Consider the following 22,013-nt stretch of genomic DNA (forward strand, 5'->3'; position numbering starts at 1 on the left):
GTTTACTACATCAAAGTTAATTGGAACATTTTGGTCGCCTAAAAATGTCTTGTTCAACGTTCTGCCAACGAAGCTAGCTAGATATCGCTAGCGCTAGCTTATAACTTAAGAGAAAGTTAGCAGATTTTCTGTTCAGCTCTACATGCAGATGAATGGCACCAGTACCCAGAGATCCGCGTTTACAGCTTGCTTCAGAAGGGTTCAAAATCAGCAACTTTACATCTTAAGTGTTTAGCTTTACGCAGCGCCATTGAAACGGTTGCAAAAAACTAGATGGCTATGGCCGTATTGCCAAACTCGAGGCTTCAAAACGGCAGCCCACAAACCAATGGATAACGTCACTACTGCTACATCTACTATTTTTACAGTCTGTCTTTATTTTCCATTTCTGCTCTCAGTTTTATGAGTAGGCCTATATGGATCTGTAATGCACCAGGTCTGTGTCTCTGGGCTGCTGCTGAGTAATATGGCAGGATTCCTAAAAAGAACAATGGAACTTAATTCTCCCCAATAATAAATTGCTAGCATGTAGCCTGAGGACACTGAGTTTAGAAAAGGCTCACTGTTCTTTGAATGTCTGTCTTGGATCTGAATTGTTTCTTCGCTGTTTGAGTTCAAGTCCACAGAGATAGAAAACTGAATTCTTGGGAGAAGGTGGGTCTTTAGTTGATATTTATAAAGTAGCTATTACAAAAAGCTTATTTTTTGAGCCAAGGACTCTCCTCCTTTTTTCTTAACAATTGCTTATGGGAGACTGAAAGGATTATTATTATTATGTAATATTTGGACAAGATTAAATTGCTTGTTGTAGCAAGACTGACTGTGTCTGGTTTAGAGCGGCAACGATTAGTTGATTAGTCGATCGCTAGAAAACTAATGGCTAACTATTTGTTTTTTTTTTAACATTATTATTTTTGGCCATTTTTAGGCCTTTATTCAACAGGACAGCTGAAGACATGAAAAGGGAGATAGAGGGGGGAATGACATGCAGCAAAGGGCTGCAGGTCGGAGTTGAACCCGGGCCCGCTGCATCGAGGAGTAAACCTCTATATGTGGGCGCCCACTCTACCAACTGAGCTATCCGTCTATTTTGATAATCGATTGCTTGTTAAAGTAATTTTTCATGCAAAAATGGCAGAAAATTATGTTTTCAGCCTCTCAATTTAGAAGGTTTCCTGCTGCTTTTCTGTTTTATATCATATTAAAGTGAAAATCTTTGGGTTTTGGACTGACAAAACAAGATATTTAAAGACGTCACCTTGGATGTTGAGAAACTGGGATGGACATTTTTCACTGTTTTCTGACATTTTATAGACCAAACAATTAATCGATTAATCACAAGGCAGTAAGCATGATCGATTTGCGTCCTTATTTGACAGAAATCTATGCATATACTCGTTTTTCTGACAATTTGATAAAACAAAAATGCCTATTATGCTTGAGTAAATAAAACCCAAATTAACATAACTGGTTAAAATAATAATATTAATAATTAAATAAATCTGACACAGCCTGCCTCTGGAGATGCAACTTAGATTAGCAGTCATATTCAAGTTTATGTTCTGCTTGTTCAACAGTTGTTTTGTAGATTGCTGATAAACACATTTAGAGATGATTTACATTGCTATTTTTATTCTCAATTCTTATCATTTGGGTGCTGGTGATTTTCCTTTGGGGATGGCTAAAACCTTTTTTTTTGGGGGGGGCACCAAAAATTCCTCTATGCAGGAAAAACCCTGTACCAGAGCAATCTATAGCAGATGGATGTTGATTTCTGTATAATGAATGCACAGCTCCTTCCTACAGCCTGTTCAAATTAAGGTTCCTCTGTTCGGTTCCTGCTGCGTTTGCAGCAGCCCCAGTAAAGCAGCATCAGTCCGGGGGCTGAGCTAGCCCAGCAACAGTAGCCCTGCTTAATCATGACAAAATGTCTGTGCGCCACTTTCAGGGCTTTGTGAAGCTTCTTGTAAAAGTTTTGCTTTCACACCATGAACCACCTCATTATGCTCCTAAAGGCTCTTTGAAGGGGCTCTGGTGATTAGTTGCATTATTTTCACTCTAGGCTACTGCAGGGACTCACAGATTTCTTTCCTATGTCTGCTGCAAAGCCCCTTCATAGCACTCAGGTGTTATAATACATGCCTTGCTACTAAATGTCGTCTGCACTCCTAGCACAGTTTAGGCCAACCGCTAATAATGACCTACATACGGTAAGGAATGGAGGAGCAGACATTTTATCGTCTCAATTAATGTTTCCCCTTGTGTTTTCCCCCATATGAAGGAAAAGTTCTGCCAAATGTCTAAAGCTCCCCAGGCTCAGTAAACACATTCACATGACTCTAGATTTGTGCAACGTTAGACTTTGGAAAATTGGTAAATAACCGTGGAGACCCAAATGGAACCAAATTTGGTGTTGACTTAGTTGAATAATGGAAACGTGTTGCATCTCTATGCAACATGTCCAAGTCCGGTTTGGTTTGTAAAAGCAGAAGTGTAAATGTTTTACACTTGGGGGCTGGGAATGGTTCAAAACATTTTGATATTGGTTGGTTCGATAATGGTTCCTGAACGTTTTCCGATACCAATTTTATAAAATGTATAAATATATGTAACCAAATGAAATTACAAAAATTATGGTACCATTTTTAAATTTTTCAGCTGCTTTACATGTGACGCACACTGTAGTCAAGCATCTCAAAATACAACAACACTAAGGCTGCAGCTAACTATTATTTTCATTGTCGATGAATCTGTCGATTATTTTCTCGATTAATGGATTAGTTGTTTGGTCTTTAAAATGTCAGAAAATGGTAAAAAATGTGGATCAGTGTTCACAAAAGCCCAAGATGACGTCCTCAAATGTCTTGTTTTGTCGACAACTCAAAGATATTCAGTTTACTGTAACAGAGGAGAGAAGAAACTAGAACATATTCACGTTTAACAAGCTGGAAACCATTTTGTTCATAAAAAATAACTCAAATCGATTATCAAAATAGTTGGCGATTAATTTAATAGTTGACAACTAATCGATTAATCTTTGCAGCTCTAAACAACAAACACACATGAGCCCCGCTTTTGTACGTATCATAGAGTTTTTCCTGTGTGACTCTACGCTGTCTAACGTTACAGCCAATCGCAAACATTATTAGACCTTGGTACAGGCTTATTGGCTCACTGACGCTGATCAGAGTTCGTTTTTAAACTTTGTTTTTATTTTCAGTTTTAGTTAACATTAGGGCTGGGCAATGTATCGATTTTATATTGATATCGTGATATGTGACTAGATATCGTCTTAGATTTTGGATATTGTAATGTAAGTGTAAGTGTTGTCTTTTCCTGGTTTTACGAGCTGCATTACAGTAAAGTGATGTCATTTTCTGAAACTAACAGACTGTTCCAGCTGTTCTGTTATTTGCCTTTACCCACTTAGTTATTATATATACATGAATGATGATTAGTTATCACAAACCTCATTGTGTAAATATTTTAGGAAAGCAATAATTGTCAACCCTACAATATCGTTGCAATATCGATATCGAAGTATTTGGTAAAAAATATCGTGATATTTGATTTTCTCCATATTGCCCAGCCCCAGTTAACATCATGTACAAACATACATCCAAATCATTTATTTCCATTACAATTTCAATATGGAACCAACATAAACACAAACATTTTCAGTCAGTCCAGTTATTTGTTGGCATCACCTTTCATGTATTCGATCCAATTTCTCCAGTTCTTGTCATGGATATGTCCTTTTGAGTTTTAGTCGGTACGTCAACTTTTCCATTGAATAAATATCCCAGATGATTTCAAACCAGAGTTCCTTATTTGGGTCCTTATTATTAAAATATGGCAATGAATGACAAAGCATTTTTGGATACTATGGAGGAAATTCAGTCAGTGCCTAAAAGTATTGAAGTTCAGTACCCAGCCCTATAGTCACACTTACTAAACACTTAATTTTGTCACCAGCTGACCTCATTCCTAACTCCCTGTCAAATGTTACAGGAAGCTTTTCCAGGTGTGGTGCTGTCATTCAGCACTACACAGGGGTGTTGTGGCATCAGAGGCAAAGATCTTACTAGAAAAAAAGCCTCATGGCACTCATACTCATCTTTGCCTGCGGTTAATATGAAGTCTTATTTACCAGCTGGGTGACTGCGAAGCCAAAAATAAGACCTCTTGGGAGAAGTTGACTCAGATTCAGCTTCTGAGTCATCATTGTTATTACAAAAGCATCGCTACGCTCACTGCAAAGTGGCTTTTTTGACAACCTGTCCATGTACATTAAATCATTTCACAACCGAACTTTACATAGAGTCGTGTAAATATTATGGTTACCTCCTGCTGCCATGGGCAGGATGTGACTTCACTTTTGTGGATGTAAACTGCATGTTGACCCTCACCTCTATTGCATAGAAATTGGGAACGTTTCAGACAGCTGCAGGTCACTTTAACTATGCAGTGTTGTATCTATAGCAGGAGTAGTTTTGGCAGCTTTCAGTAAGCCAGAGTGGGTGTGATGTGATCTATGGGCACACGCAGTGCTGGTAGAAGTATGATCTAGATCCTTTACTTAAGTAAAAGTACTAATACCACACTGTAAAAATGCTCTGTTACAAGTAATATTCCTGCAATGAAAATGTTACTTAAGTATTAGTATAATAAGTAGTAGTATGATAAGTATCATCAGGAAAATGTACTTAAAGTATTAGAAGTAAAAGCACTTAATGCAGAAAAATCCTCACATTTTAGAAACTGGAAACGATCAAAACAGTTCCGTCAAGCATTCAATCGGCTAATCATTTTAGATGTACTTTAATATTATTTATATAGGACAGCTAAAGACATGAAAGGGGAGAGAGAGGGAGAATGACAGCAAAGGGCCGCAGGGCAGAGTCAAATCCGCGGCCCCTGCGTTGAGGAGTAAACTTCTATATATGGGCGCACGCTCTACCAGGTGAACTACCTAGGCGGCACAAAGATATATATATATATATATATATATATATATATATATATATATATATATATATATATATATATATATATATCTATATCTTTGTTGTTTTTCTTTCGTTCTGTAATGCCGTGTATACTATTGTCCTGAAATGAGTTTAGCTCGCCATTCCCATAGATGGTGCTGCGTCGAATTCACACTGGCACCTGGCAAACCTCACAGAAAGAATTATTCAACCTGCTCCATCCTCATTGAAGGCGAGAGTTTGGGCACATTTCGGCTTTTGTAACCTCGAGGGGAAGACGGAACTTGATAGGAATCATGCTATATGCAGGCTTTGCGAAGCGAAAGTTAAGTATTTTCGGAAACACCACAAACTTGAGAACTCACATGGTACAGCATCACCCAGAGATTAACATTAAAGATGTGGATGAACAACAACCTAAAGGACCTAACATGCCAGTCAACCAACGCACTCTTTCAATGCTCTAAACTCCCACCCAACTCTGAACGAAAAGCTCTTTTATTTAACAGTTTTATTTTATACTTGAATTAAATCTATTTGAAAGCTAGCCAAAACTTGGCACTTTGCAGTTTTTAGTTGCAAAAGTTTTTTTTATTTTTGTATGAAGACATATAAAGTAATATCAAACTACATTTAATTTGTTGTGTTGCTTTTCTTTTAAATTGTATGTCTACTACAATCACACGGGAAAAGTAACTACATTTACATACTGTGAATCGTTTTGTTAACCGAGAATCGATTTTGAATCGAATCTTGAGCCTAAAAATCGATATTGAATCGAATCATGACATTTTCTGAATCGTGCACCCCTACTAGTAACTAAAGCTGTCAGATTAATGTAGTGGAGTAAAAAGTACAATATTTCTCTCTGAAATATAGAAAGTAAAGTACAAGTACCTCAAATTTGTACTTAAGTACAGTACTTAAGAGTAAATGTACTTTCCAGTTACATTCCACCACTGGGCACACGTGAGTCAAAGCAAAAAGCGAGGATATATATATATATTTTCATTTTCTCAACCACCATCTTTCCCATGCCCTGTTACTCTCTCAGTGTAAAGGCCTCTTCCATGTCGACTGCCATGCTCTTGTGGCAAACAGATTCTGGTTTGTCTAAACGAAGGCTGCGGCTGGGTGTAGGCCAATGCACAGAAATGCCTGTGTGACCCTGTGCATCCAAACTGAATGTCGAGAATGAACGTAACACAGAATGAAATAAAATATTGCAGCATCTTTTGCATATGTTGATTTAGTTACGTTTTTTTGTTTAGTATTGTACAGGAAAACAGGAAAATGAGGGAACGGAGAGGCATAGACCCGTGTACGTTTTGGTACTTAGATTTTTTATTTAAAGCTATAGTGTAGTGCGTAGTTTCTATCGTCCCCATAAGGAATTCTAAGTGATGACAACAAAGCTGTCGGCGCGTCCACATGATACAAGCCTTCCGTGATCGCGCACACGACCCCACCCCTCCTCCACGCAGTTGCTAGTAGCCAAGGAGGACACGGAGGATTAAAAAAACATGATGGACTCTTCAGAAAAGCACCGGACGACACAATCTTCTGAACATAGCCATACTGAGAAATACAGAGAGAGTTGTGTGGAGCTGATAGTCTTAATTAGCTTTGTAGCAACTCATTTGGCAACGGCTTGAATGTAACGGACGTTTATTAATATCAAAACGTTTTGCACTAAAGCTTTAAACCAACTAACCCATAAACCAAAATACCATGGTTTTTTCCATTTTAAACCAAAAATGAAAGATTGAAAAAGCCGTTTTTCAGTTTTTTGTTGTCTAAACAAAAAAACTAAGTTAAATATCTATCTATCTATCTATCTATCTATCTATCTATCTATCTATCTATCTATCTCTCTCTCTGTTTTTTGATTTAGACAACCATTTTTTATTTTTTTAACGGTATTTCTGTTTATCCTTTCATTGGTTTAAAAGAAAGAACAGATTGTACACGGACCGGCATATAATAACATCTGGTATGAAACTTTATTCTCTTTTATGTCTACGGGAACCTGAATAAAGTCCACTGCAGGTTTAAAAAAGAAAAGAAAAAAAAGTGTTTTTTAGAGGACGGTTTTATCTTATATTGGATTTCAGTCAGCTCAGCACTTAAAAACAGGATATCCATTTAGTTGCTGTCACTCTTGGGTCAAGATTTGGACTAAACCTCATGATCTTCTAAATTAGTGGTATGCGCTGCAGCCCGCTGCACAATGCAGCAGCCCTGCCCTGAAGTATGTTTATGTCGGGTAATCCGCCCTGTTCCTTTTTCACTCCGACTCTCGACTCTGTTGCTTTCCTAATTGGTGGAACTGTGTTGATCAATAAGACTGTTAAGACATGAGAGAGGAATGTCTTACAGAGCTGTATTTTAGCAGACAAGGGGCTCCTGTTAGCTTTTCACAAGTCATTCCAAGCACTTCCTGAGCGCTGATTGGCTGATTCACCTGTGCCAGTGTCTTTCTTTGTAACCCCATTATTAGCCGGTGTGTTTGCTCGGTGTTTTACAGTAAATCACCGTGGGAAGCCGGGGCCTCTTGTTGAGAAGATTTCATGGCTTGGTTTGATGTTTTGCTGTGTCTCCTGGGGACAAGCAGGGTTGATCCCCAAGCTTTTTGTCTGGGGTGTGTTACCAGTAACCCGAACCATGACTGTTCCGGCCCCCCTCCTTTTGCTCCAGAGATATTTTTTTAGCACTGGTGCATGGAGCAATGCCAAGTCAAATAGAGACCTGCCAGTGTGCCCTTTGTGTGCTCTGACACCGGCTGCAGTGGCGTTTTTTCACCAACAGCCAGCATACGGGCTCCTGGAAGCTCACAGACAGACAGACAGACAGACGGGCAGGCAGAGTCTAAACTGTTAGCTCAGGCTGCTCTGTTTGCACATGCCTGGCGTTGATAGGCATGTCACCATGGGAACGGCCAGGGAGCCAGGCCGTTGCTCGCCAATGCTTAGAGAGAAAAATGGAGATGATAAACTAGCAAAGTGTCAAGTGAGACAGCAGTGGGAAAAGAGTTTTCCTGTACTTACTGTTCTGTTCCGCCATTTTTTAACATACAAAACATACAACTTGCAACATGAACACATCAAATTCGCCCCCAACACCACCACCCACCACCCATCTCCCAGAACAAATAATCTTGGGCTGAATGGAACCTGGGTCCCTGCAATCAGACATAGATTATCATGCATCCCAGTCCAAAATTACTGGACCTTATCACAGAACAACGCCATTTTTTATTTTTTTTAAAGCTACGTAGATGCTTTACCTAGTCGCTATTTACAGTTCTCATTTTGGACTTTGTTCACGTCGCTTCACAGCTTCTGCAATTTATTTTTATAATCGCACAGCACCTCTGGAGAAGGGTTAAAGCTCTTAGTTTGGGTCCATCTGCATGGCAGACGTGTGTGAAGAATGATGTCATGTTAACCTCGGAAACCGTGTGTGATCCCCGACCTCAAAGGCCGTGCTTTGATAAGTGACCGCATCTGTCCATCTGTTGCATTTTAGCCAGAGATGAGAAGATCTGAAAGAATCAGAAAGTAAACACACCATTGATTTGAAATAATAATACTAATAAAACACAGACACACACAGTCATACTTACATTACATTCATATGTTGGCGGGAGATGGAGGAACATATGGTAATTGAGATCAGAGAAAGTAAGTTAAGTAAAATGTATTTATAGAGCGCTTATCACAGATAAAAATCACAAAGGGTATACATAAAACATACAAGATGATCCATATTCAAAACACATTACACAATTAAAATTATAAAGTAATGCATACAAAATAAAGCCTGTTTAAAAAGGTATGTCTTTGACTGATTTTTAAAAGAGTCCGCAGGATCAAGAAAGCATAAAGGAGAGTCACAGTGATTCATTTTTGTTTTTAAAATAACATCACTGGTCTAATGTACCTCATTAACAAGTAACAAGTGATGACGGGTCTAAGGGGAAAGTGTATCAGCCACATCCTGATTGGTTACCAATTAAAAGTGTTTATTCATAGATAAGAGGTTTTGTTAATGGTCTTAATGATGTTCAGTTTATTGCAGTGCAAGCAGGTGGCTCTGGATCATGATAATAACTGTCTTGTGTCCACACAGGTGTGGGTGTGCATGCTCGTGCTGTCCAATTTAACTGGTGACGCATCTCAATACAAACAGTCTATTACAGGCATTGTATGTTTTACCTGGAAGAAATGTCGGCAGATTTCATTAGATGTACGATACGATATGATACGATACAACTTTATTGTCAGCCAGGGCTAAAATTCTTTTCGCATATTCAAAAAGAGGACATAGACATACATTCAGGCATACATAAGATGAATAACACCAAAGGACATACATAAAACATTACCACAAATGACATAAACACCCAAGTAAGGAAACAAAGCATACTGTATAACAGAAAATGACATGAACATACACACAGACAAGGTCTTGGAGACTTGTAACCCTGAATAAATATTGCACTGGATTTAATGTAGCTGGTTTAACAACAGGATAGATTGATGTATGAAAGAGTTTTTAAGCCTGATGCGATTGAAAGAAAGTGTTTGAAGGCATGTGGGTTCTACATCAGAACTCACAAATGTATTTAGACCAGAGATGTACCGATAACGCTTTTCCCTTCCCGATACCGATTCGAATTACCTTGCATGACAGCTGGATTCTCGCGATACACCGAGATCAGGCGTGAATCGCGGGGTGATTCACACGAACATGTATCTTGTCAGGATACAGATAATCTGCAAACTGCAAAAAAACTGCCCGATAATCGTCCAGGGCCAATAATCAGTCTATCCCTAGTTCTGTGTTAACAAACCATCTGTCGCATCAGGTTACAATTCTGATACCTGAACTTGCGTATTGGCCGATAGTGAGTACCGATCTGATACCAGTGCGCTTTAACAGCTGTACACTACTAACCCTGTATGGATGTGATATGATTGCTACCATTGTTGAACTTTCTTCCATTATCTAGTTTGACAGTCAACATAAATTAACTACTTTAAAGTAGTTTTTGGGGGGCTAAATTACATGGAAATGGATCAGTGCATAGACTTGCATATTCACCGATACCTATACTAGAATTTTAGGCAGTATTGGAAATGCCTCCAGTATCTGAACATCTCTAATTTAGACATTTTGAAGTAGCAAATGCGGCAAAAAAAATAATTTGCGATGCAATTTTTAAACGGTCTAGGGGGTAATCTATTTTTGATTACACTTATTTGACTTCAGACGTTACTATGTCTTCTTAGTTTGAAGAGATTTTTTTCTATTCTGTTATTTTGATTTGGATTTATTTAAAAAAATTTGAATTCATTTTCTATTTAAATTTTTGTTATTTAAGATAAAATACCATTTCAGTTGCACTTTTGATAAGATGACGCATCTGTTTTTTTTTTCACAGTTTATAGAAATAAAGAAATGTTTTTCAGTCATTTGTCTGCAGCTCATTCTGTAAAAAAAATTGTGAGAAAATTGTTTTGTGAACTTTAAATCGTAATCGAATCGTGAGTCGGGTGTATCGTTACATCCCTTGTTCTGAGTTTCCAGGTTCACAACAAAGCTTATCCAAAGGGAATGTGAAAATGAGCCCTCCGTGCCCATCTTGTCTGATTGTTGGTTTTGCTGCATCTTTCTACAAAACAGCCAAATTTTGTTTGGCTTAGCCAAGACTGGCAGTACTCCTTTCCATCAATCATGGCATTTAGAAGTCTCAAATCCTTTAGAAACGGGTAATAATAATGTTGACAGTGATTGACCTGCAGTGTTCGATGGTAAGTCACTTAATTCTTGAGCAAACATGTTTCGTGGCATGCGTGCATGTTGGAATAGTTATACAGGATTGTGTGCATGCCGTCTGGGTTTCATGCAACATTAACGTCCGTCTCTCTTGCTGAATTACAGAGGCATCTTCCTGGACACCATCCTGCCACGCTACGATGTGAACGGAGTGCGACCACCCATTGGCCAGAGAACCAGACTGAGCAAAGGGGATATCGCACAGGCACGCAAACTCTACAAATGCTCCAGTAAGACCAAAATGACAGATGCTGTCTGCTATGGGTTTTTCCTTTTCCTTTTTTCTATTTTTGCACGTGTGTGTAACACAGCCCTGCGAGAGAGAGGTCTGCAGCTCCTCCTGTGTGGAAATAGCCGAGCATGTACTATTGATGTGGTGTGGTTCCTTCCCTTGGCTACAGCGTCCGAGACTCCCAAGCTGGGAGGAGTTTAAACACTGCCCAGGGACAGGAAGTTTGTCATCACTTCTTCCCAGATAGACGCAAAAGGAACAGCTGGTTGCGAGAAAAGACAACGATTAAAACGATTGTTGGGAACAGGGCTCATGTCCGCATACCAGCATGGGGTCAGCATGGGCATTGTAAAACTGAGCACAGTTGCATAATCCTGGCACTTTTTTTCCCGCTCGCTTTGTTTATGATTCAAGGAAGGAGGGAGAGAGGATTTAACCCTGTTGAAGTAAACATAATTTATAGCATTAACAGATGTACGTTGAGAACAGCCTTCTGCTGAACAGATTTGATGTCAGACAGTTAATTGCAGGTCGGGCCAGGATAGCTGAGTTGTCAGCCTCACTTTAAAGCTCGATGAATAAACATAGTGATGGTCACCAGAGCTGGACCACGCGCTGTGGTTTTCAGTGCCGAACTGGAAATTTAAACCTTACGTGGATCATATGTGTCTGTGCAAGTCTCTTTCTTTACGCAAGGAAGAAACTGACTGGCTGATGTGACGCATATCGCGGGGGATGAGGTGGTGAGTCTCCACATGTTCTCGGGGAAAAAAGAAAACTTAGAAATATCCCACGAATCTCCCATTGATGCGGCATTCCTGGAGGGTTTGTCATCCCCGGTGTGTGCCTGAGAGCTTGTTAATAGCTTAGTACTGACAAACCTCTGCCAGGCATTATTACACACAACATATAGCTCAGGGCTCCTCGTTTTATTGCTTACACACAAACCTCAAGGGAAGCAATGAATGTGAACAGTCAGGCGAAGCGGGTGGGGGGGGATGTTTTACTTACTCCTTCAGAACGCAGCCCGAGGTAAAGATAACACAGAGTAATAATGAATGCATGCACAGTTCTCAAGATGGACATCTGAAGATACAATCTACTCTCGATCATTTCCTCTCTTCTGTCTTAATTAAACACATCTTTCCCCCACTTGGCATGAGCCTCGCTCAGTCGTTCTGCGAGGCTGTGCACGGTGTTTGGAATCAGTCCTCGCACACTTGCACACTTTAGTTTTGCCAGTCAAACTCAGGGTGGTTGTTTTTTTTCACTGGCAAGGCGTACATAATGCATCACGTCCTCCAGAGGGCTTGGTTATTTATAGTGGGCCAGGTTTATTTTCAGACGATGCTCAGAGAAAGTGTCTCACACTCTCCTATTGCTTTGTGTGATCATCATCTGGAGTAGGTGGGGGGGGAGGGGAGGGGTGAGGCGTGGAGTTGCGGAGCGAATATTATCAGCAGATGTGCCTTTGAACATAAAAGAGCTGCCCTTTACTTCACATTGGGTCTTATAATTCCAGCATCAAGCATCTGTCTCTGCAGCAAGGTTTTCAGGGGATTGACTTTAGAGCTGATGTGTGTGTGTAGCTTGAATTAGTGTCTAAGGTGTTTTCACACGGACACTAATTGTCAGCGCATCATGCTCATGGCTCAGGCCTTACGTGCGGGTGTGCGTGTGTTTGTGCGCAGGATGTGGGGACAGTCTGCAGGACAGCAGCGGGAACTTCTCCTCCCCTGGTTTCCCCAATGGATACTCAGCCTACATGCACTGCATCTGGAGAATATCAGTCACACCAGGGGAAAAGGTATGAGCGTATGAAAAAGCACCAGATTAACTTTGTGATGGCTAAAAAACAAGCTGCACTGACTGTTTTCACTGACGCGGTGTCTCTGTTACTTACTTATTTTTTTAACCGTGTCAGTAATCACGCTCTCTTGGTCTTTTCAGATCATTCTGAACTTCACCTCCATGGATCTGTACAGGAGCCACTTGTGTTGGTACGACCATGTGGAAATCCGAGATGGATACTGGAGGAAGGCGCCTCTCAAAGGTCAGTTTGAACAAGAATATGCTGCACTTGGGCCGCAACTAAAGATTTATTCAAAGGATAATTTTGGTATTTTTCAGCCTGGATCCTATCTTCCAATGCATTGGGGTCTTAAGTGACTAAAGTGAACACAAATATGTGAAATTGGTCCAGTATTGAGCGAGAACGCTGGAACTAGCAGCTGGAACCGGGCTGCAATGTAACCTATAGGGCAAATGTGCACTGTCAGTTTCCGTCCACTAAAAGTTCTGTTTTTGCCGCTGACAGACTCAGATTATTTTTCTGTGTCTGACAACATTATGGAAGGGATCCCTACAGAGATAGACCTTTTTGTTAAAGAGTAAAATCCTTTTTGATTAACATGAAACATCCCCGAAATCACCATCACTAAACCCACCAGACTCCATTTAAATAATCAGTACTTTTAGCGTGTATAGAGCCAGCATATTTCCACATGTAAATGGGTGAATTAAGAGTTTATTTCAACCAAACCAGAGTGGTGATTGTTGGAACAGTGGAAAGACGAACCAAGACGGCTTTTGATAGTTGATATTGTTTCATGTTAAACAAAAAGGATCTTACTCTTTAACAAAAAGGTCTATCTCTGTAGGGATCCTTTCCATAATGTTGTGAGACACTTAGAAGAATAATCTGAGTCTGTCAGTGGCAAAAACAGAACTTTCAGTGGACGGAAACTGAAGGTGCACAATTGCCCATTAATGTTACATTGCTGCTGGTTTCTTACTTAAAACTGGACCAATTTCAAAGATTGTTGTTCCCATCTGTCTTCTGTCGCAGACACACAAACATGGGAAAATAAAGTCCAGGTTGAATACAAACAAAGTTGCCCTTAAATTGATTCATCTGAATTGTCTCGATGAATTCACCACAAAGAGGTGACATCTCTAATATCTTTTTTTCGTCCAACCAATAGTCCAAAATTCAAAGATATTCAGTTCATCATGAAAAAAAAAGGACTACAGTAGTGATAACTAAACTAAACTCGTTTGTTAAAATATAAGAAATATGCACGTTATATACAGAAACTGTAGGGTAAAGGCAGAGTTATGATGGGTGAAAAAGGTACAGTGTGACACTTGTGTTAGTTTCATCGATACCTAGGACATACGATATAGGAATTTGCAGAATATTAAAGGTGCTTATTGTTTAGTTCTTCTATTTTTATCCTGTTTTTTGAATTCTGTCTCTTATTTTGCCTCCTATGCTATCACCGTGTGTTTAGTTTCTATAATTTCAGCGATATCCTGAATTTCTTGTCTTGTGGTTCAATAAAGGTTCATCTTATATTATTTATTTTTGTTCTTATTGGTGGTTTTTTGGATATACAGATTCCTCTCAATTTGTGTGTGTTCTCTCTCAGTTGAAACTACCCCTGGATCCTACTAGGCAGTTGTTGATTATTTGCTCTGAACATTGTTTGAATTGTTTTGTAGTCTATCAAATCTTGAAATGTCAGTGTTTTTAGTTTAATAAATAATGGGGTTGTTGGTTCTCTGTAGGTAGTTTTATGTAGTTTATTTTATAGTTCTTATAGCTCTTTGCTTATCTTATCTTATCGCAGGTGTCGTGATAATCAGATCTTGGTTCATGTGTGTGTGTGTGTGTGTCTCCACCTGTCACCCAGGTCGTTTCTGTGGTGATAAGCTGCCTGAGCCAATCATCTCCACCGACAGCCGACTGTGGATTGAGTTCCGCAGCAGCAGTAACTGGGTGGGAAAAGGTTTCTCCGCCGTTTATGAGGGTAAGCACCCATTCCCCCGACCTCGCTGCACCCTATTTCAGCGTGCCGCTCAGCTGACTGAAAGCATGGCCGCCGGTCACACATCCAACAATGTGCCTAGAGGCTGCAGTAATATCCACAGCTTTTGGCTCCCCTACTGCTGATGTGTCAGGCACTTTACGCTGCATTAATCAGACTTTTGGACGGCCTTCACACTCGGCTCCATTGTTTCCAGGCTGTGCAAAGGGATGATTTGTGTTTGTGTGTGTGGGGGGGAGCTGCTGGTGGAGGCATTTCAGCTAATCCACATTGCGTAAATCAGAACAGCAAGCACATGTTTTTTTTCCCATTTTTTTCTCAAAGGCCTGTGCTGATGATATTGCTATCAAGGGAGCTCAGTATTGTTTTTTTTTTATTGTTTTTACTGTCCCATGCAGCCATCTGTGGTGGGGAGGTGAAGAAAGACAACGGGCAGATCCAGTCCCCCAACTACCCCGATGACTACAGGCCCAACAAAGTGTGTGTGTGGAAGGTTACTGTAGCCCAGGGCTACCACGTCGGCCTTACCTTCCAGTCTTTTGAGGTAAGGCACGAGTCCTTTTGTTATTTATTAATTCAAATGTTTTTGTCTGACTTTATTTGCTGTCCTCAAAAAACCCCAATTTAAAGAGATTACTTTGCTCTCTGATGAGGGGCATTTGTCATTAGTATTTGTAATTTATACTACTACACTAATTCAGTTTATTTAAGAAGGGGACAGTGCAAATGAATAAAACGCATGATTATACATGGGTTAAAAATGCCAGAATTAGCCCAAAGGCTATTTTTCGTCTGTAGTCCCTCGGCCTTGGTGTTAAAAAAGGCTTTTCAAAATGAATAAATTATTAATCTGCCGATTAATAGATAATGAGAGCTTGTCTTAATGTGTGCTTAACTAATCATGTTTCATTAATACTCGATATAAATGCATTTTTTGATTGCATATATCTTTCACAAATGGAATTTTGAGTTGTATTTGTATTTTGTATTTTGTATTTTGAGTTGTTGAAAATTTGTGTTGGGACTTTACATTGATGTTGATTGATGTGCTCTTGTTTGCTAAAAGCATTCCTGAACATCCCAGTAAGAGATGAATAAAGATAGGTGACACATTAAAAGAAAAATAGTGAGTTGTTTGGTAGCTTCATTGGTCCATGGCTTAGATCCTCCAAATAAACCTCAAATAACATCACACCCACTGAACCTTCCTCAGATTGAGAGACATGACAGTTGTGCCTATGACTACCTGGAGGTGCGCGATGGAAACTCTGAAACCAGTACCCTACTGGGACGCTTCTGTGGATACGACAAGCCAGACGACATCAAAACCAGCTCCAACCAGCTGTGGATGAAATTTGTTTCAGATGGCTCGGTCAACAAGGCCGGCTTTGCTGCCAACTTCTTCAAAGGTCAGAGGTTAAGGGTTGTAAATTCTTTAGCGAGAATGTCAACATCTGTTTAATCTGACATGTAACATCAAACCCTCTGTTTGTCGTTATCTTTCAAACATTACGGTGGTATAAGTTTATTTCGGATATTTCACTTTTCACCGTACCTCTGCCTGGCTCCGCTGTTGTTTTGGAGGGTTTTATTTCTTGTAAGCCACCGAGCCAGGGGGGCCGGCAAAAAGGGTTCTAACATATCTTTGTGTTTTCAGAGATGGATGAGTGCTCCAAGCCGGACAACGGTCGCTGTGAGCAACGCTGTGTCAACACACTAGGCAGCTACAAGTGTGCCTGTGACCCGGGCTATGAGCTGGCTGCTGACAAGCGCAGCTGTGAGGGTAAGTACAGCCCTGCTCACCATGTAATTTACATGCTAACACATTTTACGCAGTGAGCCACCCAAACACAATAAGTACAGTCATTCTTAAAGCCAAAAAAGATGCCAAGAGTGATGCTTGTGCTGGCCGGGAACTACCTTTTAAAGAATTGAGTCACATCAATACAAGTATTATTTTTATCTCAAATGATATGTTGTTGTTGAGGACCTAACTCTGAGTAAACAAACTGTACAATATCTGGTTGACTGCCGTCGGCCCCTTGAGAAAGTCAGCTATCACTACAGCTTTGCTTCGTGCACCAATATTCAGCGTATGCAGTAGATTTTTGTTAGGGCTGCAGCTAATGTAACTATTATTTTCATTGTTGATTATTTTCTGGATTAATTGATTAGTTGTTTGGTCTCTAAAATGTCAGAAAATGATGAAAAATGTCGATCAGTGTTTCCTAAAGCCCAAGATGACATCCCAAATGTCTTGTTTTTAGTACAGAAACTAGAAAATATTCACATTTAAAAGGCTGGAATAATATTTTTTTATAAACAATGACTCAAACAGATTATTCGATTATCAAAATAGTTGCCAATTAGATTAAAAGTCGACAACCAGTCGATTCATCTTTGCAGCTCTAGATGTTTTAGCTTTTGTAGAAAATATAGAGCCGTCAAAATAAAAAAATAAAACAAGCAAATTAGCTGCATTTACTGTACATACAGAGAAACAGAGAGAAACTGGTACCTGACATCCGTATGGCAAATTAAAAAAAGTACTGTAGTTTTGCCCTTCCAACATTTCACCTATGTCCGCATCTAATAACGTAATAAATTCAGCTAAAAATAGCTAGCTGGGGGGTAACACCAGTTGTTAACACGCGTGTATTGCATAACCGATACAAAGCTTGCCTGAGTCCTCACAGGCAGGTCAGGCAGTAATCGGGTTTATTCCGGACACAAAAGGACATTTCAGAGCTTTTAATTTCAGCTGCGGGAACATGTCCTCTTGAAACATTTGATGATATAATTTATTTTTCTGTGTGCACGTCTGCATCAAGCTATAAACTTTTTGTCCTTGTCCGTCATTTTATCTATATTCTTGTAATTTATTTTATGCCTTTGTTGTTTTATGTAGCCAACCATATGCTTTTTTTTTTTTTTATTCAGTGCTTGTGTTCAATTTGTCGATTTTTGTAGTATATATTGTAGATCTTACATTGTTTGGCATTATGTGGAAAGCAAAGGAAGAATTTCATCGTACAGGGAAACTTGTTACCTTACTGTGCACATGACAATCAAACTTTGAATTGAATTATAAATTTTTTTTCTCTTCCTTAGGTGTAATTCCTTGTATAAGCCCCTAGGGGATCCTTAAAGCTTTAGTGCGTATCTTTTTGGTATTAATGAACGTCCGTTACATTCAAGCCATTGCCAAATGAGTTGCTACAAAGCTAATTAAGACTATCAGCTCCACACAACTCTCTCTGTATTTCTCAGTATGGCTATGTTCAGAAGATTGTGGCGTCCGGCGACTTTCTAGCGCAGGAAAATCTAGCGAAGATAATGACCTCTTCTGAAGAGTCCATCATGTTTTTGTAATCCTCCCTGTCTTCCTTGGTTACAAGCTGTGTGGAGGAGGGGTGGGGGTGGTGCGGTAATCACGCTTGTGTCATGTGGATGTGCACAGTGTTGTTGTCATTACTTTGAATTCCTCATGGGGGGAAGACAGAAACTACGCACTATAGCTTTAATCTCACCTGTTGTGTTTCTGTAATAAATACATACATTCAACATTCAAATTCAAATCAATTGAATTTCAATTTCAATTAAATTCCATTCAAATAGTCTCCACCCGTGTTGTGTTCTCTGTCTAGCCGCCTGCGGTGGCTTCATCACCAAGCTGAACGGGTCCATCACCAGCCCGGGTTGGCCCCGAGAGTACCCCCCGAACAAGAACTGCATCTGGCAGCTGGTTGCCCCCACACAGTACCGCATCACTCTGCTTTTTGACGTCTTCGAGACTGAGGGCAATGACGTGAGCACTGGGCTTATTTTGAATCAGCGCGGGGTGGGTTTGTTCTGTGCTCTCTCTCTCTCTCTCTCTCTCTCTCTCTCTCTCTCTCTCTCTCTCTCTCTCTCTCTCTCTCTCTCTGTCATTGCACACACTCTTCCTCTCCTCCTTGTGTTTCATAATTAAAGGGAGACACTACAGGTCAATGGGGAAAATATTTCAACTAAAAGATATCACCATGAAACGTCCCGATTAATTACTTAACTTATAAAATTCATTTTGTTGTATTACAAGTTTTGGAAATGTTATGTTTAAATATGCAAATGAGGCATTATCTTGCTAAATATGCGCTCATTTGTATATATTTCCAGAACAGAGATGTGAACACTAGATAAAGCCAGGTTCAAAAGTGTTGTTCATTTTGTTGACATTGTTAGAGTCAAAGGTTTTTACAGAGGGGATTTTGACTCCATAAATCAGAAAATACCATCAACAGCCACAAAAAAAATCCATTTACGCCACGTTTTTAGGTATAAAATGTTATGTAAATCAGGCTGCGAATGATATCTGAACAAAGCCCTGTGGATACAGCTACAGAATCTAGACAGGAATGAAAGTGGAAGGTTTGGTGTATGTGAGTTGAGATTCATGGCTCAGAGTCTGAGAACAAAACCTTTAAAGATATGGATTTTAAAATAGACACTAGTGTAAAGGGTAAAACATTTTAATTAGCATATGCCACCATGAAATTTCCCCAGTTAATTACTTATATTAAGACAATTATTTTTTGTGTAGATATGCAAATGAGGCATTATCTAATGCTAACTTTTGGTGAATTTAGGACAATTTTACAGACACACATAGACAAATTGTAGTAAAATAAACACCTAAATGTGTATTTTGGATGTTTTTTCTCCTCTCTGTCTGGAAGAAGACATGTTATGCAAGCAAAATAGCCTAACCCTTAACATTAAAAACTGATATTTTTGCCTGTAGTGTCTCCTCTTAAAACCAAATTAAAATGTCCAAGCCTCTTCACATGCTCTGTTTCTCCGCTCAGGTTTGTAAGTACGACTACGTGGAGGTGCGCAGTGGGCTGTCAGCAGATTCAAGGCTACATGGGAAGTTCTGTGGGGCAGAGAAACCAGAAGCGATCACCTCCCAGTACAACAACATGCGCATTGAGTTCAAATCCGACAACACAGTGTCCAAAAAGGGCTTTAAAGCGCAGTTCTTCTCAGGTGAGTCCTTTTGACAGTGATGTGCACAGCTTCTCAGTCAATCACTTCAGTGTTTTCCCTAGCTTTTTGGAAGACTTATGGTGGGTGTCCATATACGCATTGTTTTCACGGATGGGATCGCCCCCTGCATTGCACGCTAGTGAGCTCGCCACCAGTTTCTCTTCACTGACCACTGACGAGCAAAGAAAACAGTCTACACCCTCCTACAACCGTGAGGGCTGCAGCTGAATGGACGAACGCGTCACGTGGGGCTGGCTGCTCCGAGATTTCAAAACCGACCAAAATGGCGGCTCGTGCGGAATACAATCTCGTATTTTACGAAAATAGTTCACCGAAACGTGTTTCTGGAAACATTTTAAGCGAGAAATAGGCCATGCAGCATTTGCTGAATCTGTCTTCTTTTCAGATCGTTTTCGTCAGATTTTGAGAGGCGGCAAGCTGCTCCTCATTTACATAAAGTTTGCTGGATTCAACTTTATGCAAATGAGGAGAGGGCGACTCGAGGCCCCACTTCCTTCCTTCCTGCAAATTAAACGTTTTTCAATTTAAAACAAATGCAATTTCTCCCATACATTCTGTGTCTCTTTGTGGGATTATGTCTCTTTGTAGTCGTGTTGTCTCTCTTTTTTGTCAGTTTTGTTTTGGGTCTCTGTGGTCATTTTGTGTCCCTTTGTGGTAGTTGTGTGTCTCTTTTCGACATAATTTTGGACCGTTTTTATTACTAGCATATCTGTGTCTAAAATGTTGGCAAAGCTAGAGCAGATCATAAATTAATAAGGTGGTGTCCTTCTTTGCTTCCTCAGACAAAGATGAGTGCTCTAAGGAGAATGGTGGCTGTCAACATGAGTGCGTCAACACGTTCGGGAGCTACAGCTGTCAGTGCAGGAGTGGCTTTGTGCTGCATGAGAACAAACATGACTGCAAAGAAGGTATTTCACTCCAAACTCTTGTCTTTTCAGATTCAGAAGACTTCGTTGTCTGTCGTGACAGAAAATCGTCTTAGACAACACTTTACTTCTCTTTGATGTGTTTGCTTTGATTTCATGTTAGTTTAGTTTTAGTTAGTTTTCAGAGTGTGTTTTCTAGTTTTTTAGATGCTGTGTATGTAGCTCCATACAGGGCTTTAAATTGACACCCACCGATCGCCAAATGCGGGTAAAATTGTGAAGTTACTAGCCAATTCGACTGGTGATGAAAGAAGCAAACAACACTGCGTCTGTTTGAATCGTCCGGCTGCAGAAGCGATTTAGCGGTATTGTCAGATTGGTCTGTTTTCCGCCAAGAAATTTGGGTTTTGTGTGTGTTTTGCTTGGAAATGTAATCTTATGCTGTGTTCCAGGCAACCCGTAGCCCGTGTTTTCACAACCTTCTACCCATGAAAGTGCCCTGGAACGGCAGTCAAACCCGTAACTTACTCCCCGTGAACTCGTACCAGATCGTTGTACTCCCAGTTACAGTTTTTGACGTTACACACACATAAACAACAATGGCGACCCCTGTTGATGCTGTACAGACGCCGGTGAGAAATAGAATAAATAGACATCAATAGGCAACGTAAAGTAATTCCACACATTGTAATCAAAACAATACACATATGATTGTGTACTACTACAGGTTATGTTTATTAAATGAAGCCCAAAATATGTCGCTGACTAGAAATCGCTAGTATCAGCTAGCGCTAGCTAATGTCAAAGTTAGGTAGCCGCTAGCTAAGGTTAGCTAGAAGGGTTTGTCGTGACTTGAAGTCGTAACTTACAGGCTTTAAAATTGTGTCTGGAACGCAGCATTAATCTGGCAGCGCTGCTTGTAGTACTAATCCTACATTTCCCACGAACCCTATGTTGTGACGTTTCACATAACGTTGGATACGTGCCCAGAGTGCATGATCGATTACAAGCTACGCTGAACCGGAGAATACTTTTATGTATATCTGCCATCAACCCAAATAAAAACAATTTAAAGAAACATGGATGCTTAAATGTATTCAGTGGCACGCGTGATCTGGTTTATTTTCCTTGGAAAATATGAAAATCTGATTGGCTGGTAACTTTAAAAATCTACTAGCCACGTTGGCTGTTGATGATCAAAAAAGTTAAT

General features: G+C 39.9%; 1 protein-coding gene across 2 annotated transcripts in view; it reads left to right on the top strand.

Annotated features, from left to right (window-relative positions):
- bmp1a (bone morphogenetic protein 1a) overlaps positions 1 to 22,013 on the top strand; it is a 68,771-nt gene that overhangs the window by 34,733 nt on the left and 12,025 nt on the right. For both annotated transcript variants that reach the window (XM_035998906.1, XM_031305054.2), the window contains exons 7-16: positions 10,935 to 11,059; positions 12,753 to 12,868; positions 13,012 to 13,114; positions 14,757 to 14,873; positions 15,290 to 15,435; positions 16,105 to 16,300; positions 16,549 to 16,674; positions 18,539 to 18,699; positions 19,736 to 19,916; positions 20,720 to 20,845. In XM_035998906.1, the coding sequence (XP_035854799.1) occupies positions 10,935 to 11,059; positions 12,753 to 12,868; positions 13,012 to 13,114; positions 14,757 to 14,873; positions 15,290 to 15,435; positions 16,105 to 16,300; positions 16,549 to 16,674; positions 18,539 to 18,699; positions 19,736 to 19,916; positions 20,720 to 20,845 (1,397 nt within the window). The remainder of the gene's footprint in view (positions 1 to 10,934; positions 11,060 to 12,752; positions 12,869 to 13,011; positions 13,115 to 14,756; positions 14,874 to 15,289; positions 15,436 to 16,104; positions 16,301 to 16,548; positions 16,675 to 18,538; positions 18,700 to 19,735; positions 19,917 to 20,719; positions 20,846 to 22,013) is intronic.

Source organism: Sander lucioperca, chromosome 2 (assembly GCF_008315115.2).
Source record: "Sander lucioperca isolate FBNREF2018 chromosome 2, SLUC_FBN_1.2, whole genome shotgun sequence".
Lineage (NCBI taxonomy): Eukaryota > Metazoa > Chordata > Actinopteri > Perciformes > Percidae > Sander > Sander lucioperca.